This window comes from Onychomys torridus, chromosome 4 (genome assembly GCF_903995425.1).
Source record: "Onychomys torridus chromosome 4, mOncTor1.1, whole genome shotgun sequence".
Lineage (NCBI taxonomy): Eukaryota > Metazoa > Chordata > Mammalia > Rodentia > Cricetidae > Onychomys > Onychomys torridus.
In genome coordinates, this window is record NC_050446.1 from 47,603,840 (window position 1) to 47,625,805 (window position 21,966).

The following is a 21,966-nucleotide window of genomic DNA, read 5'->3' on the forward strand; positions in this document are numbered from 1 at the left end:
CCTGGCTTAAGGTCATAATGTATAATAGGAGGTTTAATCTCATTGAGATATCGTAGGGCATTCACTATCTGCATCACAATAGACCGAGCTTCCTTCTCAGACATCAACTTGTGCTGCTTCAGGTAAAAGTCCAAGTCATTGCCTTCGCAGTACTCCAGCACTGTACAAAACCTACATGAGAGAGGACCATCATTATCCAGGAACTGAGAACCTAACAGAGATGAGAATATCTGCAGGGAAGGATCAGAAACAAACCAGTATCCTCAAGAGTCGAATCTTCGTTTACTTACGTGTCTGTATCCAAGGAGAAGTAATCATAGAGTTTAACTATTCTGGGGTGATCCAGTTCCTTGTGTATTCGATACTCTCTGCAGGCATGTTTGTGGTAGTTTTCTTTTTTTTCGTCTCTCCAGCTTTTATTAAGCTGGTGGATCTTCACAGCAGCATATCTTTGCTCATATAAGTCAAAAGCCTACAATTCAAGGCAGAACATGATCACATCATACATCCACCAAATAGCTAAACAGACTGAAGTTTTAGTGACACCTTTTGCAAAAACGAGTGATCGTTTCTAGTACTATATGCAATTCAATGATGTTCTTAAATAAGATCGAAATGTCATGGTGATGAAGCAGAAAAACTGAGTCATGATAAAACAGTGAAGCTAGCATTTTTTAAACACGGCGTGCTCCCTTACATGGGAAATCTTACAGGGAGCAGCGAGCCACACAAATGGTTGACTCTGTTCTGTGTGTTATAGGAAAAAAGCACTTTTATCTATCTTTTCTTAGCAACTAAATCAATAACTTCTTTTTAATGTTAAAGTTATTTTTATTTGTGTGTTTGGGTGTTATCCTCTATGTAATCTGTGCACCTGTGCGTGTAATGCTGCAGAGGCCAGAAGACAGCAGTGGGGCCTCTGAAATGGAGTTATAGATGGATGGGGGTGGTGGGAATCTGAGCCAGGTCCTCTAGAAGAACCATCAGTGCTCTTGACTACTGAGCCATCTCCAGCCCCGATTAATAGGTTCTTAACAATTCTCCAACTACTGAAAACAAAACAAAACAAAACAAAAACTTGTTATGAAACTGTTCAATCTATAGTTGAAAGCAGCATAATGAATGTTTATGTATTTACTATTACATCTGTTCCCTTTAGAGTGAGACAATATGTGAATCTAAATCCAGGGTGCTATGTATGTTAAGTGAGTGCTCTACCATTAGCCACCACCTCCAGCCACCTGACTTATTCCCCATATAATATTTAAAAAATAAATCCTGCTAATTCTTTAGTATTTATCTCTTTAATCTAATCCAGTGTACAATCTTCACTCAATTTTCCCAATTGTCTCAAAAAAAAAAAAAAAAAAGGCTAAAAAAAAAATCACTAGCCTATTTCATAAGGAACAGGAATATTATCAGTACTTTAAACTTCACATAATTTATAAGTGTTTTAAACCTCTTATTTTATTTTAGGTAACCTCGATGTTATCTAAACTATAAACATTTTTTAACTTCATCTCTGTGTACAAGTTCAGGCATCTTCAGAAGCCAGGGCATTAGATCACCCTGAGCTGGAGGCACAGGCAGATGTGAGTCTTCTCCAAAGGTGCTGGAAACGGAACTCAGGTCCTCTGGAGAGCAGTGCTGGCCCTTACTGCAGGGCTACCCCTCCAGCCCACAAATGTTTGACACAGCAAATGCCATCAAAGAAAGCTTAACAGTTTAAGTTTTCTTGTGACTTACATGCAAAGACACCCCTTTAAGAAGAACTTAGTAACTTCCATGATTGTTCAAAGGTCTCCAGAACCCCTCCCTTGCTAGCTTAAGCAAAGGGAAACACTTTCCTAGTTAGCTTCGGCTGTCAATCTGACACAGCCCACAGTTATCTGAGGGCTCTGCATGAAGAGACTGGCCTGATTGACGGGCCACAGTGCAGTCCCACCCTCGAGCATGTGGTCCTGCGCTATGCAGAACGGGCGAGCACAAGCCAGGACAACCAAGTCTGGAAGCAGCATTCCTCCATGGTTCTTGCTTCCGGCTCTGGCCTTGGGTTCCTGTTTGACTTCCCTCAGTGTAGGACTGTACCCTGTAAGATGAAGTAACTGCTCCCTCCCCAGCGTGTCTTGGTGTTGTCACAGTAAGAGAGACAAACTAGAAGAGGAGTAAAGTGGCCTATGACAAAGCCATCACCCCGTGAGGCAGTAGAGCGGAGGAGCAGAGCCCCCGAGAATGGGGAGACTGAGCGGTGTGAGTGGCGACACCCTCTTGGAACCTCAGGTTTATTCAGTCAGAATGGCCGAGAGGATGGCGTGAGGGCCACAAAGGGCTAAGAACAGGCCTTATACTGGACAAGACCACAGAACCCAGCGTAAGCTCCTTCTTCAAATGAGATTGAGGACCACAGTCAGTCTAAAACCAGTACACAAAACCCACTTACTTTCTAACCACGCCCTCAGCGTGAGGAACAGAGACATTACCTTATACACCTCACTAAAGCCACCTCTTCCAAGCAGATGAAGCAATAAATATCTTTCATTTAACGTTGGATGATCTTTGAACCTTCAAAAGGAAGGGAGAAAAAACTACTTAGGCACATTAAAAGACTATAAGGAGCTCTGTGTACATCAATGCCCACTCTTGACTGTTCCCAGCTGTCTGTTTCTGTTTCTGTCTATCATTCCTCACAGCAGCCAGCAGTTGCTCCTTTCCTCTCTCCATCTTTCTACAAAACATCACCTGTGTTGAGCTTCAGCACTTACAAAGTGTAACTATAACAGCTAGCCACAAACAGCACCCTCTTAGAGACCATCAATTATGCTCTATAGGAAACCCCTTAGTCCCCATACACCACTTTTCTTGCAAAATATACATTTATATTGAGTCATGAGTGATCACTCATAAATTATTTAAAAATAACTGTATTTATCAACTGATCTTTGTTCATGGTTATTATCTTAGCTCATCAATTTTGAAAGTAAGAATTTTTTAAAAAAACTTAAAAAAAAATCACTCTCAAGTAATACAAACTACCATTACTAGTTAGTGTTTATTGTAACTGCTATATATTAAAGTTAATACATTCTATCATTACTTGTTAATGCTTATTGTACCTGTACATATTAAGCAACCTACATAATAAGTTCATTTGTTTAGTTCTCAACCAATCCTATAAAACAAAGCCTGCTCTGTGTCTGTTTACAGATGAGGGCTCAGCTGCTACACAGAAAAGGGTCGGACTGTGTAAACTGTCTGTACAAGGTTAACAGTAAGTCACGGAAGGGCTTGCCAGAAAAAGTTTCCAAATTTTATACTCTGACAGCAACAGCTTTAAAATGCCAGGTATAAATACACCGTATTGTCTAATTTTACTGAAAATTGGTTGAATCTAAGTTAGCAAAGTTTCTCCTGAAAACTGTAGAAAACAGATTCCTGCTTAGACTGGAGTACACTGTAAAACTGTAACAATTTACTTTATCTAACTTCTTAAACCACAGCCACAAATACTAAACTTAATTTTCAAAGAAAGTTCATTTTCAATTAGTTTATCCCATTTGTTTTATTAATACTTTAATCTGACAGAATTTAGGATGTTCTCTATTATTTCATTTCTCTCACATGCTAAAGTGATGTTTATAAATTTACATATCTACAGATGATCACAAGGTCCCACTGTAAACAAGGTGTTCACATTTCACAAGAGAAAATACACATGAAGTCATGCAGCTTTACATTACATCACTGCCTTAGAGATCAAGTGTCAACAGACACATTTCTCTCCTACACTCTAATAAATGAAGATCCAGTAAACACAGGTTATTTTTTAATGTAACACCCAAGACACTCATTCTAATAATTAGATTTAAACCAGAGACTACAATTTGTAGTTCTTTCCCATTCCTTCCTATATTGTATGATTTTAGATATATAACTTGTAACACTTACTCCTTCATTCCTGTAACATTAATTTTGACATTCAGTCAAGAAATATCTATTAAGTGCCTACCATGTCCCAGGCACTGTCTTAGGTTTGATAATACAGGAGAGGAAAATAATGATCTTGTTCAAAAAGCTTACAAGTTATGTGGAGGAGACAGATAATAAATAATCAAAGAACAAACAGACAGTGACAGTCATCATGGAAAACTAAAGAAAAGGATGTGAAAGGGGAAAAGAGGTGGAGCAGAGACAGGTGGTCTGTCTGTCTCGGAGCATTTGGTATGAAGAACAAGAAAGCCCCCAGATATTCAGAAGGGGACCAGGAGAGAGGGTGGGGAGGTAGCTGGGGGTCAGACCACACAGACATCCACCGGTGACACACTGGAACTTTTCTATGTGTACAGAAGGTGACTCCTTCATGTACAACTGTGGGGACTTACTGTGAATTATCTTCATTGTTTATTCTCTTGAGCTCTCGGATGTGAAGATTCCTGACTCTTTCCAAACGCTCCAGCTCCGCCTGGATTTCGGCTTCTTCCTGAAGATGAAGAGAGGAAACGATAACAAGCTCTGTTTGTTTGTGATATAAAAGGACATTTTACCCATGTATCCATTTTCACAGCGACGAAACAACAGTGCACTACAAAGTACCACTGAGCTGAAGACCAGAGTGCTCTCTTGGCGCCTCAGAGACACAAGAGCAAAGGCCTATTGCAGGGCCCATCCTCTACCCAAAAGCTGCACCTAATGAAAGCCCACAGTTACTCTGTACTCCAAAGAATCTATTTTGATAATGTCTAAACTGAGTGATTGCAAGGCAGTATGAAGCTGGCTGGTCATCACACAAGATGGATTCCCAAATCTTAATTTAAGAGGAACAAATTTACTAACACAAAGTAAACAAAGGTATTTTTTAATAACCATTAAAGGGACAAGCTAGATCCTTATAAAATGTGGAATACAAGTACATTCAAACACAACTGTTGGATAAATCCCACAACCTTCAAGACACATTCAAGCAAATTTATGAACAGCAACGTCAGATCCTCAGTTACCAGAGCAGATGAAGGCCGAGTCCTAAAGATGTACTTCAAAAGCATTCAGTACAAAGATGTTGAATATGCATTTTTTATGTCTTTATGTATACTGGTGTTTTGCCTGTGAGGGCATAGAATCTCCTAGAAGTGGAGTTCTGAGAAATATTGGGTTCTTGAGAGATTTTTTTTTTCCCAAAAAAGATTAACAGTCTTTCTTGTTGGTACTGGAGAGCATACAGGGCATCTTGCATGCCAGGCAGGCATCTCAACACTGAGTTACACTCCTTGCTTTTAGGCTTTCTTAAGTGAGACCTCATCATTCACTATGGCCTCAGTCAGTTATTTTTAGGAAGTATACGATACAATATTATGTATCTCAGGTTAGCCTCAAACTTAACCTTCTGCTTTAGGTCCCCCTATACCCCAAACATTCAACAATCAAAACTCACTGCACAAACAGGAGATGGATTGAAAAGCTTTGGAACAATGGATCCAGAAAAGAGCTGGCCTGGTTGTCCTAATTCTGTCGTATTAAGTAGAAAAACTAGCCCTTCAGATAGGTGAAAAGCATGGTAAGGAATCCAGAAGAGGTTGACAGTTCTCCTCCCACAACTACCATGTGGTAGGTAGGCTGGTAAATATTCAAAGGGTCTGATCAAGCACATCAAGCCTATCAGAATAGCAACCAGAATACTTGTTGCAATTTTACTTGGAATTACTGCATGGAAATACAATTTCAACAGTGTCTTTCCAGAAATTTAGTCTTAACCATTGAATTACAAGACTCACCTAGACTGCTGAACAGAGTAACACCTGTTTTATAGTCTTCAGTTATCTATATAATAGCGATAACTTGTGGATAAAGTTTCTAAAGGAAGTATGAACTATATTTACACTTTCCATCTGGCAACTTTGTAATTCCTAGACTTTAAAACAAAGGACATACTCTAGGAGGAATGCAATTCTATGACTTTAAATAATTTCTCTCAAAGTTCACTGAGAAAAAGTATGGTGTTATAGAGTGAATAGTTTTCCCTCAAATTCATACACTGAGGTCTTAATTCCCCAAACAAACCACATAGAAGCCAGGAAGAGGTCTTCTCTAAAAGCAAACTCCACTAAACCCTGATCTAGACTCTGAAACAAGAAACTACACTTGGTTGCTCAAGCCACCAGCCTGGTGCTTGCTATGGCAGCCAAGCAAACCCACACATTCAAGCCAGCAGCTCTCAGCCTTCCGATGCTGTGACTGTCAATCCAGCTCCTCACGCTGTGGGGACCCCAACCATGACATTATTTTTTAAAGATAGATATATATATATATATATATATATATATATATATATATATATATATATATATATATATACACACACACACATACATACATACATACACACAGAAGAGGGTGCCAGATCTCATTACAGATGGTTGTGAGCCACCATGTGGTTGCTGGGAATTGAACTCAGGACCTCTGGAAGAGCAGTCAGTGCTCTTAACTCTAAGCCATCTCTCCAGCCCCATGACATTATTTTTGCTGCTACTTCATAATTATAATTTTGCTACTGCTATGAACCATAATATAAATATTCAATATGCTACCCCAAAGGAGTTGAGACCCAAAGGTTGTGAACCACTGCTTAAGCAAATGCCAGAGGCCCAGTAACCTCTCCGAATAGGAAAGGGTGTGGCCAGCAGGAGTAGGCTCCAGGAGTATCAGCAACTATGTTACCTTCAGATACTTCCTAAAGCTCTGTCCTGTAGCCATCTTCTTATTGCTTGAGAATGACATTCATCTTTGTCAGTGGTTTCAGAAGTGAGGATAATCCGACTTCACAGCTCATCACAGAATGGTATCCTCACACTCACAGAAAACCCAAGTCAAATTAATAAAATGGAGAGAATCTAACCAACTACTATACTTCACTGGGCATGATGGCACACACCTTTAGTCTCAGCACTCCAGAGGCAGAAATCTGAGTTCAAGGCCAGTCTGGACTAGAGAGCAAGTTCTGGGCCAGACAAGGTTGCACAGTGAGACCCTATCTCAAAAACAGTTCTAATTCTGGGTTCAACCACTAGCTACCCAGTTATTTAAAGCAGAGAGACTCTCTGTAGGAAGTTACAGAATAGAAGGAACATCAGTAAGAACAGATTGCATTAAAGAGCAGTGGGTTTCGTGATCAAACACAAAATAAAAGAACACAGCTGTTCTCTATTCAAGCCAAAAACGGAAGCAACTGGCAATTTCATAATACATACTGCAACGGTTTACAGCACCTTCAAACAATGTTAGTGTTCTAACATACATCACAAAGATCAAGTCATATAAACAGCGGAAGACCTCAATACCGTCTCATTAGATGACCCACAAAAATACTACTTTCCAATATATATTGGTTTTTCAAGACAGGGTTTCTCTATGTAGCCCTGGCTGTCGCCGAACTCACAAGATCCATCTGTCTCTGCCTCCTGAGTGCGGGGATTAAAGGTGTGCACCACCACCAACTGGCACTTTCCAATATTTTTAATGAAAAATAAGTCCCATGACCACTTCAACAGAACAATTAGTCTCTTAACAAATCTTCAGCACAAAAATGTAACTTACTCATAATTCATCTCTTTTGGCAACAAAATATTCTCTGGCTCATGAGTTACATCATGTCCAGTCCGCTCTCCTGTCTCCAACTCTTGTGTCTTTCCATTCCCTCTTGAATTCATGACCTCTTCTTTAAACGCGCACTCGTTTAAACACACACACACACACACACACACACACACACACACACACACACACACACGAGAGAGAGAGAGAGAGAGAGAGAGAGAGAGAACGCAAGCACTCTATCAATTTACTTCAAATTTATCCTTTTTATGTATGTTCATACAGGAGATATGAACCAACAGCTGAGCAATTATTACAGTACAGGGCAGGTCTGATTTTATCTCAGCTGTCACACTTGAGTGTGACTGTAGCTGGGAAAGGAGAAAGAAGACACAAAGACTCTGGGAGTCACAGTTCTTTTCTTTTCTAACTACATATTGCTGTTCTGGTTCATTTCCAGTCAGGACATCGCCATCAGTGATGGGAACACATTCTCTTTCCTGATGTCTTCCTCTTCCCCCACTTCACTTTCTTCATTTCCTCCTAACAGAGAAGGGTGTGTGAGGGTGTGGGTTTATTTATCTTTCTTCAAATGCACAAATATATACACTGAAACTTTCTTTTCCCCAGAGACAGAGTTTCTTCTCTGTGTAGCTTTGTGCCTTTCCTGGAATTCACTTGGTAGCCCAGGCTGGCCTCGAGCTCACAGAGCTCTACTTGCCTCTGCCTCCCAAGTGCTGGGATTAAAGGCGTGTGCCACCAACACTCAGCTACACTGAAATTTCTAACTGGGTATGAATGCTAAACAAGACAGGTTTGTTCCTATGCAAGCTTCTCCATTTTACATGAACAAAGTAAAACCTTGTCTAAGCAGCTGCAAATAAATGTAAGAATCCCAATGACTGACAAATTTAAAGCATACTATTTAGTATTTGTATTATAGGGAAATCCCTTAAATACTAAGCAGGGTGCTGACACTGTCTAGCAGGCCCATGTACAGTACATGGTACAGTACAGTGTAGTCCTTTCTTCCAGTTTTCCATGGCCTTTGAACCCTTTTCAGGAGATCATATACCCTTAAAAACAGTATAAAAAGTTAACTTCCCACTCAACAATGGGAAGGGGTCAGCCTTAACATACTGAACAGGTGTGTACATGTAAAAGCACAGATTTATAATTTTGATTGGAAATGGACAGTAGCCAAGAAAGTAAGTGTTCTTTATGAAACAGTGACTTCTAGATTAAACAACTCTGTGCTAAGTGAGGAAAATTCGACTTGCAATATTAAAACAGCGACAAAAAAATAACGTGTGTGTATGTGTGGTCAAGGGTGATCTTGAACTCCCAATCCTCCTTGGAAAATATGCACGTGCTAGCACCTCAGATGCTAGGATTATAACTCTAGATTCATGCATGCCAGGCAAACCCACTCTACCGAGTGAGCACATCCCTAGCCCCACAAAAATGTGTAAATCCTACTGCTTAAGCAAGTAAATTAAATATATTAAACACCAAAGAAAGAAAACTTTGCCTCTAAATTTTCCTTTTGGTAAGTGACTATCATCTACTGCCAAGTCAGGGATCTGATTACAAGAAGCAGACTCTTCCACATCTCTGGCAAGGAGGAGGTGGACCATCAAAACAGAGCTTCCCTTTACAGCTAGCTCCTCAGCAACCATCCTTCAAATCTACTCATGTTTAAGTAGGAAGAAATAGTAAGGACAAAATGTCAACTAGGAATCTCAATGCGCTTCTCAGCACCTTTCTTGCCTCCACACAGCTGGAAGCCTGCTGACATGCTTCCTGGGCTAACTGTGACTTTTTTAGACAGAGCATTTTCCCCAATGTCCCCTGAAAACTACTCCTACCCCTGCAAGAGTAGACCCCGAGTCACAGTTTACAGAGACATAATGTGTCTGTGGTTCGTCTTAAGTAAGAGAATTTTCAAAAGACTGCTTTTGGTTATGGCCACAAATATAGAAGTGAACACACAGATCTAAAGATAAAGCTGTCGATATTATACTGCTCATTATTTTAATTCAAAACTAAAATGAGAAGAAATGTCACATATGGAACTTATTTTTGTGTTCATACTAAGGATTTGATAACTTGGATGATATTGAGCATTCTAAAAGGCTGAAAGAGATACCAAAGTTGGTCAGGAATATGTGGAGTCAAGTCAATTCACCTAAAACCAACGCCCTGCATTCTCCACTGTTCAACAGGCTTGTAGGCAATCCAGTCTTGTCCGTTTCAACTGGCTGCATGTTCCACTGTGAGGAGTGAGAAAAGAGCTGTGAGCTTGTTCTTGGCCTGTAAAGAGTTCACCATGGAGGTTAGTACTGATGCTGCCGCTGCCTGTCACTGCTTGTCTCTCTTTGCAGGTACCAAGATCGGTCAGAGAACAGGATGTCAGTGGCAGAGTTGTTGCTACACTGTTATCTCTTCAGAACGAGGCACAAGGAGAGATGAATGCCACATCGCAAGGAGCAGAGGAGAAAGAGAGAAAGAAATGTGTCAGGTGGCGTGTTGGATGTGATTCTGTTTCAGGAGACTGAGATGACCATCTCTGAGATGAGCTTAGCTGAGGATTCAGGCTGATACCTTTGTGTCTGCTGAGGATTCTTGCCAACTACAGACTGGTCTTATCTCTCCAATAAAAAAAAACTTTTGCCACTTAAACCAGGTCTTATAAATCTATCTGTCACTATCTCTCTATCTGTCTCTCTCACACAAACACACTTCATTCCCCAATCCCTCCTTTACTATTTAGTATCTGATACTGAGACATCAAACTTTCTAGCATTCTCTTCAAATAACCATGTAGCTAAACTATAAATCTGAAAAGAAGAGAACAATGGGTGTGCTAATGCACATCTTTAGTCCCAGCACCTGGGAGGCAAAGGTAGGCAAATCTCTGAGTTCCAGGCCAGTCAGGGTATACAGTGAGGCACTGTCCCAAAACACCCAAGACAGAAACTAGAGAACAAAGAACAACTATATCCATACATTGTTTACATTATAAACTTATGGGAATAGCCACTGAAAAGGAGGCAGAGAGAATCATACTGGCTGGTTGCCCACTGACTGTGTTACTCCATGTAAAGCACGTGGCATTCATAAAGCTAAAGCTGATGTTCACTTGAAAGAGTTATTACAAGCTGGACAACTCCCAGCACGTGGGAGGCAGAGGTGGGAAGATGTGAGTTTGAAGCCAGCCTAGTTCACATAGTGAGTTCACGACAGCCAGGGCTATATAGAGGCACCCTGTCTAAAAGAAAGAAAGAATTATTGTAATTTGTCTTAAAAGAAAAAAAAGAAAAAGGAAATAAGGTCATATAGTGTAATTCCGTTGACATGGGACTGAGAATCATACCTTCACAGACAGGGGAAAGAAATAAGCCACTTATGAATATGTGAACAATGACTGCATAATTCTTTTCTTTATAAATATTAAAGAGCTTTTTGGGTGCATATTGCTAAGGCTGGAACCCAGGCCTTGCATAGAACAGGAGAGTCTTCTGTATTTGTCTGTGTGTGTGTGTGTGTGTGTGTGTGTGTGTGTGTGTGTGTGTGTGTGTGTGTGTTTGAGGGGGGATGTGCATGAGTCTCACTGTGTAGAGGTGCTTGGTGAGTCCCCCCCACTTCAGTCACCTATGTTCTGGGGACATACAAGTGTGTCACCATGCCTGGTTAAGAATCACTGCTATACTGAGAGATACTACAATGACCCTCCTGATCCTAGAAGACAAACTTAACACGAAGCACTGAGGGAAAGTTTATGATTTCATTTTTGGAGGCAATTTTGGTTCATTTACTTTAAGCCACATACCTCTGAAGGTTCCTGCTTGACTTTATACACTTTAAAACTGTATTTTCTAAGACTACAGAGTAGCATAGATATAAATAGAACATTATAATTCATTTAATACTGAATAAACGTCTATATTGTTTACCTCTTCAATCATTAGGACATGCAATGCATATGAATAGATCATGAATTACATCACATCACAAATTGCCCATTTTCAGCAGCAAATGGACCTTCTACTCTAAATTCTCATGGTGTCCAATTTCTTAAAACTAGGAATACGCTTGTAATTTAGGATCAACAAACCTAATATAATAATCCTCTTTATGTTAAGAGTTTATTTTAGGGAGAGACAGGAAGAGAGAGAAGGACAGAGAGAGGGAGGAAAGAACATGTCTGGCTTCACATCCATGCCCTTATCTGACCTGCTATTTGCTTGGCAGGTTCCACAAACACCAAGTACTCACAGATCAGAACAGACCCCGCGTATGGGAGAAACTATGCACTCACAGCTGAGGTATGTTCTGCCAGCTACCAAACCCAGGAGCTTAGGAACCATAAGACAGAATTTTCTTGTGAATCAAGCCTGTCCTTTGTGTGCTGAGTCTCAGTCTCTCTCTCTCCTTACAAACAGAATGACCTACTTTCTAGCTGTGCTTTAGGAACTATTTCTACTACAATTAAGTTACTGCTATTCCTTTCTAACTGGACGACTAAACATAAACACCCAGTTGGAAGCAGCGGCTCCTATTTTGTCACTCTCTAAGGGGACATTATTGCTCAGTTTTATTATCTCCATGCATGGCCAGCAACTGCCTTCATAAACATATTCACGCTTCTCATCTAGAAGGTCTCTGAGAAGAGACCCGGAAGGAGTTACGCCTCTCAGCACTGTGAGTTGACACTTTCCCCATACTATCTCATAGTAAGAACAACAATAACAACAACAAAAGAATTATGTTGGGAACTAGTCAGGTAGATGTTAGAAACCTAAGACTCACAGCATATTTGATACATAAATTGGGGAAATGCAGAGAAAGTGATGAGAGAGAGGACAGTTATTAGAAAAGAATGAGTAGCCAGGTGGTAGTGCACACCTTTAATCCCAGCACTCAGGAGGCAGAGGCAGGTGATCTCTGAGTTCCAGGCCAGGATCCAAAAGCTAAACAGAGAAACCTTGTCTCAAAAACCCAAACAAACAAATAAAACAAACTTAAAAACCCAAACCAAAAAAAAAAAAAAAGAAGAAGAAGAAGGAGGAGGAAAAGAAGGAGAAGAAGAAAAGAAAGAGTAAAATGAAAAATGTAGAATATCAAACAGTGGGAAAGAGGGCAAGATGGGGGGGGGTAGGTCAAAAGGTGAGGTAGTCTGTAACAGTGTACAAATGCCACCAAGTAATGAGACATGGAGGTAGACGTTACTTGAAAAAAAAAAAAGCACTGTTCATAGATACCAAATATTTTCAAAGTACCCCAAACTCAATCATCAACCAACAAAATAATAAACCCTTCTTGAACGTTTTCAAAAGTGTAGTTTTAAAAAATACATAGAGGAATACTGACTTTAACCATTATAAAATTTTAGTTTTATCTAATAAGATAAAGTAGATATAAGAATGTCATTGTTAGAAAGAGTAACTTAAATTTGTTACCAAAAGCCAGGCAGTGGTGCGCATGCCTTTAATCCCAGCACTCGGAGGCAGAGCCAGGCGGATCTCTGTGAGTTCGAGTTCCAGGAAAGGAGCAAAGCCACACAGAGAAACCCTGTCTCGAAGAAAAAAAAAAAAAAAAAATTTGCTACCAAATGTGAGAATAGTGACCCCAAAGCTCTAAGTATACCTTTAGTAGCACAGCAACTAAGAATTCTCCCAGCAACAGTGTAGTAATTAACACACAGTCTCAGTAGCACTGCAATTAAGGATTTCCTCAGCCAAGGTACAAGCAACCAAACACACAGTATCCCTTTATTATAAAGACTGGCCAGAAAACACATGCTAAGTTTCTCTGTATTTAAACTAAAGCACTAAAATGCTTGAGGAAGTTTATTTTTTATTTGTATGTTCATGTGTGTACACACCACACACGTCACAAGTATGGAGGTCAAAGGAGAACGGCCAGAAGCACTCTGCTTCTTCTAGCATACAGACCGTGGGTTGCCAGGCGGCGGCAAGCACTTTTACCTGCTGAGCCATTTTCCTTGCCCTTGGTAAGTTTTAACATGGGGCATCAAACATATCTCTATTTAACAACACAGCTTAGGTGGACAACAAATACTGTGACTCATCTGTACTGAAGATCCCCTCCTACCTCACAGTTCATTAATAGCTGCAGTATTGCTCCATCTACAGCTTCATCTACAGCTCCTTCTACAGCTCCATCTACAGCTCCTTCTACAGCTCCATCTACAGCTCCTTCTACAGCTCCTTCTACAGCTCCATCTACAGCTCCATCTACAGCTCCATCTACAGCTCCATCTACAGCTCCATCTACAGCTCCTTCTACAGCTCCATCTACAGCTCCATCTACAGCTCCTTCTACAGCTCCATCTACAGCTCCATCTACAGCTCCATCTACAGCTCCATCTACAGCTCCATCTACAGCTCTATCCGCTAAGGGCAACACACTGCAGCTGTATATACATCTCAGAGCAGGAGAAAACTGAACAACCACAGCAGAACAGGAGAATGTTGGGGAGAACAAGAGGGCCAAAATCATTTTGGGATCCACTGTTCAGGTAATTTAGGCTGATGCTTTCTGAGCAGTGGCAGAGGCAAATGTGGCATGGTAGCAGACACCAGAGTTTTTTTGCATGCTAACTAAGTGGCAGATGGGAAACATCTCAAACAGGGCTTGATATACAGTTCAACAGCAGCTGCATCTACACCATCCCACTCGTAGAGATGACATTATAGACATTATCTTCACTTAGTTCAGTTGTGTCAATACATCAGTCTATATTTAAAAAAAAAAAAAATCAGGGCTGGAGAGATGGCTCAGAGGTTAAGAGCACTGTCTGTTCTTCCAGAGGTCCTGAGTTCAATTCCCAGCACCCACATGGTGGTTCACAACCATCTGTAATGAGATCTGATGCCCTCTTCTGGTGTACCGCAGACTTGCAGAAAGAACACTGTTTACATAATAAATAAAATCTTAAAAAAAAAAATCAAATAACTGATAAGCAGGAAACAGAAGAAAACAATGGCAAGAAGAAAATTTTCGGTTTGTTCATAACTTCATTTTGAAAGGAAAACAATCTCTACTAGTATTTGGAAATGACTTTCATCAAACTCAGATCTATAAAAACAAAGGACTGATAGTTTCAAAGCTTATCAACAAGTAGAAAGTGATCCAGTAACAAAAACTTAACATCATACAGTAAACCATTTTTCAACCGTATCACTTCATACTAGATCAGGTAGGTTATAAATGTCCTGCTTATGTATTTTGATAAAAAACATTTAAACAATTAATACTGAATAAACTAAGAATTAAGCCAAAGAAATGAATGCAGTTCTCCACTCTTGACAACAAACTAGAGACCCAGCACGGCTTCACGTACCTTTTTGAGATGTCCTAGTCTAAGTTTGAAAATTTCCTCTTGCTCATGATATTCTGCCAGAGTCAGCCTGCCAAAAGGGAGAGTTTAATTCTACATTGAGATTAATGCTTAGTACTTTTTAAAAATTAAAAACAAAACATGAAAAAAAATTCAACCAAATACAAATGTTAAAATACTAATAACTTGAAGCCTAAAACACGGAAGTTGTAGAACCTCTTTAAGATATGCTTCTGCATATATTTAACATTTCCAGCTAGAGTAATTAACTAACTACTATGCAAGAGCTGTGAGCACACTCCTGTAACTGCAAAGCCCTCACAACTGCATCATTTGTGAGGGCCTCAGCCTCAGCCTCAGCCAGGAGATCAGGAGTTCCAGACCAGCCTGGGCTACAAGCTGGACCCTGTCACAAAACAACACTGTAGCATGAACTGTTGTTGCAAGGCGCATGTGGATGAAGCAATGGAAGGAGGAGGAGACATGAAGCTACAGGTGAACAAAGTGAGGGAAATAACAGCAAAGAGCTTCTGGGTATGCAAATGTGCCACAGGTCCAGGTGTACCTACTAACATTGTTTTCTAGTCTTAAAAAGTATGGCTTTTTCACAAAATGGCTCAGAATTTTGTCAAAGTATATAATTTTTTTAGCTAGTTATAGATAGGAAAACATTGACTTTTTTAAAACCTGAGTTATAAAATATAACTAAAATCTGGTATTTGAAAATCAAAGTTAAAGCATGGATTTTGAAGCAAGATCCTATCATGCAAAACTCCAAAGCTCCTACATATGCAGACTTCTAGAGTTTCTTCAGTATGAAGGGACAGATATTACTGTCTTAAGTTTGCAGGCTTCTAACTTTAACATTTTACAATTACAGCTGTTAAAAATGACAAAAGCTGTAAATACTCTCTCCAAAGGATTCTACAGATAAATAGTTTGAGGTGTCCACAGGTGCCAATTTCAGGATTCCTATTCCAGGGACATGTCTTATAACCATAATGTAAGCTTTTTAGATTTTCTGCTGTCCATTTGCATCAATGAAAAATGTTTTTAAAGCAATCTATGGTGCTGGTGAGACAGCTTAGTGACTTGGAGCATGTTCCCAGCATCATGATGGGAAGTTCACAACTGCTTGTAGCCAATACTGTGGCAGACTCCTATTCTGAGCTCTGCCAGCACCTGCTACACACGTGTTATACACACACACACACACACACACACACACACACACACACACACAGAGATAAAAATGTATTTTAAAAAGAGAAGGAAATATATGTATTTAGAACAAAGAGACTATTAATCAGGATCTCATTGAGAATAACAGAGCTAAGCAGACAATGTTAACATCAACAGCTTTAAATCACCAGTTATTTTTATTACATGCTTTAACATGATTTAAAAAAATTTATCCTCAAGCAAGTCAACCTGTCATGTTACTTACCAAATCTTTTATATATACATTAATGGAAATACACAGCTAATTTCTTCCCACATAAATTGTACCTGTTATTAAATTATTAATAATGGATAATAGTTAGATAGCTCCTATTACCTATTATAGATAAACGCAAGTTTATCTATGTAGGATCTTTAGAATGCTCCTAAATAAAGCTATCACTAGGTTTATGTTCATTTTTTTACCTTGAAAGTAAATAATTTAAAGCTGGTAAGATTAACTCTTGATAACTTTACAGAGTGAGTCAGTGAAAATTTCACTGTACAGCTCAGATAAGCCAGGCTGGCCTCAGATTCAGAGACCCACTTGCCTCTGCCTCCTAGGTGTTGGGATTGAAAAAGCACTTAATAATAGTTTAGCAGTATCAGAGTCAGGTAACAGAAACTACCCAATACTCGTGTTAAAAGAAACTCATCACTGCATGTTTTCAAGACACTGCTCAAGCACAAGCTGTACTGCTGTCAGACTGCTAAGAGGCATGCAGCCTGACCTGATTATCTCAATCCAGTAAATGGTTCCTGAGGAGTTCATCAGGAGCCAAGCACTGATTTAGAAAAAAAATAGATGACAGCACGCTACAAGGGAAATGAGACTACTCTGTCTCTGCAAATCAAGTAGGAATATGGAGAACATTTTTAACCCGAAAAAAACATTTCTCCCTAAGAGTGGGAACAGGACAGGATGCTCACTTTGACTCCTCCTCCTCAGAACTATACTGGAAGTAAATAAGAGCAAGAAAAAGAAAGAAAATGTATCCTAACTGTAGAGGAAGAACTAAAAGTATCTTCACAGATGACACAACTCTACATGCTAAAAAAAATCCCAAAGAAAAGCAAAAGGATAAAAACCCAATAAATAAATTCTGTAATGCTTTAAGATGTGAGACAACACACAGAAACCATTGTTTCTACATACTGGAAACAGCCATAGGTGATTAATAACAGTTCTCACTTCAACAGCATTCAACAGAAGCCAAATGAAAAGCTCTAGAAATAAATTTAAATCAGGAGGTTAAAGATTTTATGTGAAGAATTATAAAATATTGCTGCAGAGTTAAAAAGCCAAGTGTCTACACAGCAGAGCCAAAGGACCAGGTATGTACACAGCGGAGTCAAAGGACCAGGTGTGTAAACAGCAGAGTCAAAGGACCAGGAGTCTACACAGCAGAGTCAAAGGACCAGGAGTCTACACAGCAGAGTCAAAGGACCAGGAGTCTACACAGCAGAGTCAAAGGACCAGGAGTCTACACAGCAGAGTCAAAGGACCAGAAGTCTACACAGCAGAGTCAAAGGACCAGAAGTCTACACAGCAGAGTCAAAGGACCAGGCGTCTACACAGCAGAGTCAAAGGACCAGGAGTCTACACAGCAGAGTCAAAGGACCAGGAGTCTACACAGCAGAGTCAAAGGACCAGGAGTCTACACAGCAGAGTCAAAGGACCAGGTGCGTGTACACAGCAGAGTCAAAGGACCAGGAGTCTACACAGCAGAGTCAAAGGACCAGGTGTGTATACAGCAGAGTCAAAGGACCAGGCGTGTACACAGCAGAGTCAAAGGACCAGGCGTGTACACAGCAGAGTCAAAGGACCAGGCGTGTACACAGCAGAGTCAAAGGACCAGGCGTGTACACAGCAGAGTCAAAGGACCAGGAGTCTACACAGCAGAGTTAAAGGACCAAGTGTGTACACAGCAGAGTCAAAGGACCAGGTGTGTACACAGCAGAGTCAAAGGACCAGGTAGGTACACAGCAGAGTCAAAGGACCAGGCGTGTACACAGCTGAGTCAAAGGACCAGGTAGGTACACAGCAGAGTCAAAGGACCAGGCGTCTACACAGCCGAGTCAAAAGCCAAAACTCTAAGACAGTCACTCTGTTGCTAAAGATGGCTCCTTGCTGTATTTTACAAACGACAGGCATCGCTGGACTAATTGGAACAGGAAATTAGGAATGACCTGAAGAAATGCTAGTAGATGATTTTGAAGAAGCTGGGCACGGGTGGTCTCTCCATGTATCCTCAGATTTTTGGTAAACTGAGGCAGAAGGACAGCTTGAGCCCGAAAATTCAAGAGCAACCTGGCAACATAGGGATATAAAGACAAAAGCAAAGGGCTCAACAAAAACGGAGCGGGGGTGAGAAAAAGATGAAGATGAATGAATGAACAGTGTGCAAGAGAAGGGTACGACCAGTGCAGAAAGCTGGGACCCGGCCACACGTGTGTGCTGATGCCTTTCGGTCTCACCGCATGCTTGCAATGAAACAAGGGCTTTGTTCTGCTTGCTGTGTTTAGAAGTCACTGAGATGGCAGGGCTGAGGGTCAAGTACTGTCTTTCAACAGAGGAGACATGAATGTATCTGCACAAAACAAGGGCACCTGTATCTTCATGCACATAAATGTTTCTACAACTTCCTAAATTTTCTATAAACATGTAAGTTTTTAAGCATCACTGTCCTTTGAATATAAAAAAGTACTTGACACAGAAAACTTAGAAAACAAAACAGAAAAGAAACAACTATCTGTAACTACCTGTGAACTGCATTCATAGGTTTGGAAAAGAACTGCAATGTACTTAAAAGGCACATTAATTTGAACACTAGATTGGTATAGCCAACTGATTCAGACACACAAGAGGAGTAGATGCTACTCTCTCAGAGATAACTTTTCAATTACCCTCTTTTCTGGCTGTAACTATTTTTGTTTTACAGTATTAGACGTGAATAACTGCTCACTGCTAATGATGTTAGGAGAGAAATGACAAGCAGAGGCTTACAGCTGTGGTAAGTTCGGCCTAACAAAGGGATCGTTCTCTGCTCCATTGACCGCCTTGTTCTTCCTTTGTTTTGGTTCAGAATTGGTAGCAGGTGCCTGAGAATTATTAGCTGTGGGAGGTTTGCGTTTTGCTAGAAGTTTCCTTTGCCGTTCAATATCTTCCCTTTGCTGATTCACCCATTCTTGTTGCCTGTGTAAAAATGAACAAAGCCATATTAATCTCCCATTACTTTCTGCAATTAAAAAATAAATTCCATCACAAGAAACAATCACATAATTTAAATCTGTATTTTTTGGTCCCATTATTTTTTTAAAATTTTTAAATATTTACTTAACTATTTTATGTGATGAGTGGTTTGTTTATTTGATTTTTAGACAAGACCTCACTGTGTAGCCTTGGCTGGCCTGGAACTTACGGAGATCCACCTGCCTCTGCTTTCCAAGTACTGGGATTGAAGGTGTGCACCCCCCCCCAATTGAGTGTGTTGCCTGTATGTACGTATATATGCATGTGCATCACAAGTGTAACCGGTGCCTGTAGCTCAGCTGAGGGTAACAGCTCCCCCAGAACTGGAGTTACAAAGGTTATAAGCCATCACCTGCATGCTAGGAACCAAGCTCTGGCCCTGAGGTCCTCTGGAAAAGCAGCCAAGGGCTCTTAACAGCAGAGACATCTCTCTAGCCCATTGTGTCCCACTCTGGTGAAGCAAAACAACTTATAGTCTCACCGCACAGTCTTTAAATGAAGGACAAGTGCGGGGCCAGAGAATCTCATGGTGCCTTGTCCCTACTAACAAATACCATTCCTAGAGATACTTCATCAGTATGAGTTTGGTTAGTTTGGTCTATTGTATCTTTACTATTAGGTAGGCATGCTGATCAAACTATACTAGTGTATTCACTAAGACTGTTTCATAAATGAGCTAAAAACAAAACAAAGCAAAAACCAAGCCCCATCTAATAAAAGTCTAGGGTAGATTTTAAACAAATATTTTATCATTCAGGATTAATATTTCTAGATAAGCTTATAAAAGGCAAGTGAAATTTTAATATGATGTACTACTTTCTTAAAAGAAATTATGGGAATGCAGTTGACATTCTGAAATAAAATAAAAGTTGACCTTAATGGAGGGAGGGGAGCTGAAAATATAAAGAAAAGAAACAGAATGAAAATTATGAATTTTAAATTTTTACCTATTACACTAATAAATACAAATTTATTAGCACTTTCCATTGAAGACTCTCAAACAATTTCCCAAAGAGCTTAGATTCTAAAAACTAACAGATATTATGTTGATTAGAGAATTATAGGTTAGTCGTAGACCTGTAATCTCAGAATGTGTATGTGTCAGGGTAGGGGTTACAAGTTCAAGAGCAATTTAAGTTACAGAGCAAAACTTGCATCAAAAAGTTGTGGAAGCACATGTGTGGAGGTCAGAAGGTAACTTCTGAGAGTCTGTTCTACTTCCACTGGGTGGGGTCCCAGGAACCGAACTCAGGTCTTTACCTGATGAGCCATCTCAACAGTCAACAGAGGAACTTACAGTCAATTCATTCATCCTACAACATATAAAAGTTTATTCTGACAGTAACCACGTTCCTTTTGGGTCTCCTATCATGTCTAGAAAGAAAATGCTATAGCTCTACATGGTCGTGCTACTGAGATTTAAAGCAAGCCAAACGTTTTTGACCCAACCCATCCTTCAAACAGGGAATCCAGAGCTCTGACTTCTTTGTGGCTGAAGGATTGGTTTGCACACATTCCTTTTCTGTAGCCTGAGTACAGGAGCAGAGTTGAGACAAGAGTGAAAGAATCAAGAACCATGACAGAAATTCCCCAAGAATGCTATGTTAATTGCTTCCCTTTGGATGTAGGAGTAATCTACTGTGCTCTTACTTACTGAGAAGTAAACTGAGGAAGGGACAGGGATGCAGCACAGTAGCGGAGCACTTGTCCACTATGTGTGAGCCTTTCAGTTAGATTCCCAGAGCCCCAAACAGAAACAATCAGAAAGTAAATTTCAAATGTATTTCAGAAGAGGCTGTAAGGACAAATAAATGGCCTAGTGGCAAGTAAACGGGACAGATATACAGTGGATACCTGGTTATTCAGGGATCACAACTGGTTCAGAGATTATTCATTAACATGGCTAACTTTTCATTTATTCATTTCTCTTCTCATTTTCTAACCACTTTGGGCTATTAACAATGAATGTGAGCATCCTGTAACAACACACAGTAAGTCCTCCATCAGTGCTTATCAGTGATAGGATATGCAAATAATTTTGTTCTTTTATGAGGACATGTAACTATTGGCATAGATAATCATATTTTATTTCTTAAATTATTTTTCCTTTATGTGTTGGTTGTTTTGCCCACATGTATGTATGTACACATGCATCCCAGATGTCCCCAGAGGTCAAAAGAGAACACTGGATGCCCTGGGACGGGAAATACAGATGATTGCGAACAACCATGTGGTTGCTGGGAGTTGAACCCGGGTCCTCTGGAAGAGCACTGGCTCCATCTCTCCAGCTCCTAATACTTTAGACTATGTACATTACTGCAGGACAGTCAGTGCTGAGTGTAGTAGCAGAGAATCTTGCTCACAAAATATTAAAAATTATGGTTTTCATCTCAAATCCATTTCCTGATCTCTACTTTTACATTCAGTATTTTAGCTCAAGTGTAAACAATATCTGTCAAAATTTTATCTTCCTCCCAATATTATTTCTTCTTATTATCAAATTACTGAATGTCTCAATTCTGGTCACATATGCTATATATTAACC

General features: G+C 40.0%; 1 protein-coding gene across 2 annotated transcripts in view; it reads right to left on the reverse strand.

Moving 5' to 3' along the window:
* Tlk1 (tousled like kinase 1) overlaps positions 1–21,966 on the reverse strand; it is a 118,098-nt gene that overhangs the window by 7,303 nt on the left and 88,829 nt on the right. For both annotated transcript variants that reach the window (XM_036184190.1, XM_036184191.1), the window contains exons 11-16: positions 19,176–19,364; positions 14,951–15,017; positions 4,380–4,477; positions 2,481–2,562; positions 291–472; positions 2–171 (exon numbers count right to left, since the gene is read on the reverse strand). In XM_036184190.1, coding sequence (XP_036040083.1) covers positions 2–171; positions 291–472; positions 2,481–2,562; positions 4,380–4,477; positions 14,951–15,017; positions 19,176–19,364 — 788 coding nt within the window. The remainder of the gene's footprint in view (position 1; positions 172–290; positions 473–2,480; positions 2,563–4,379; positions 4,478–14,950; positions 15,018–19,175; positions 19,365–21,966) is intronic.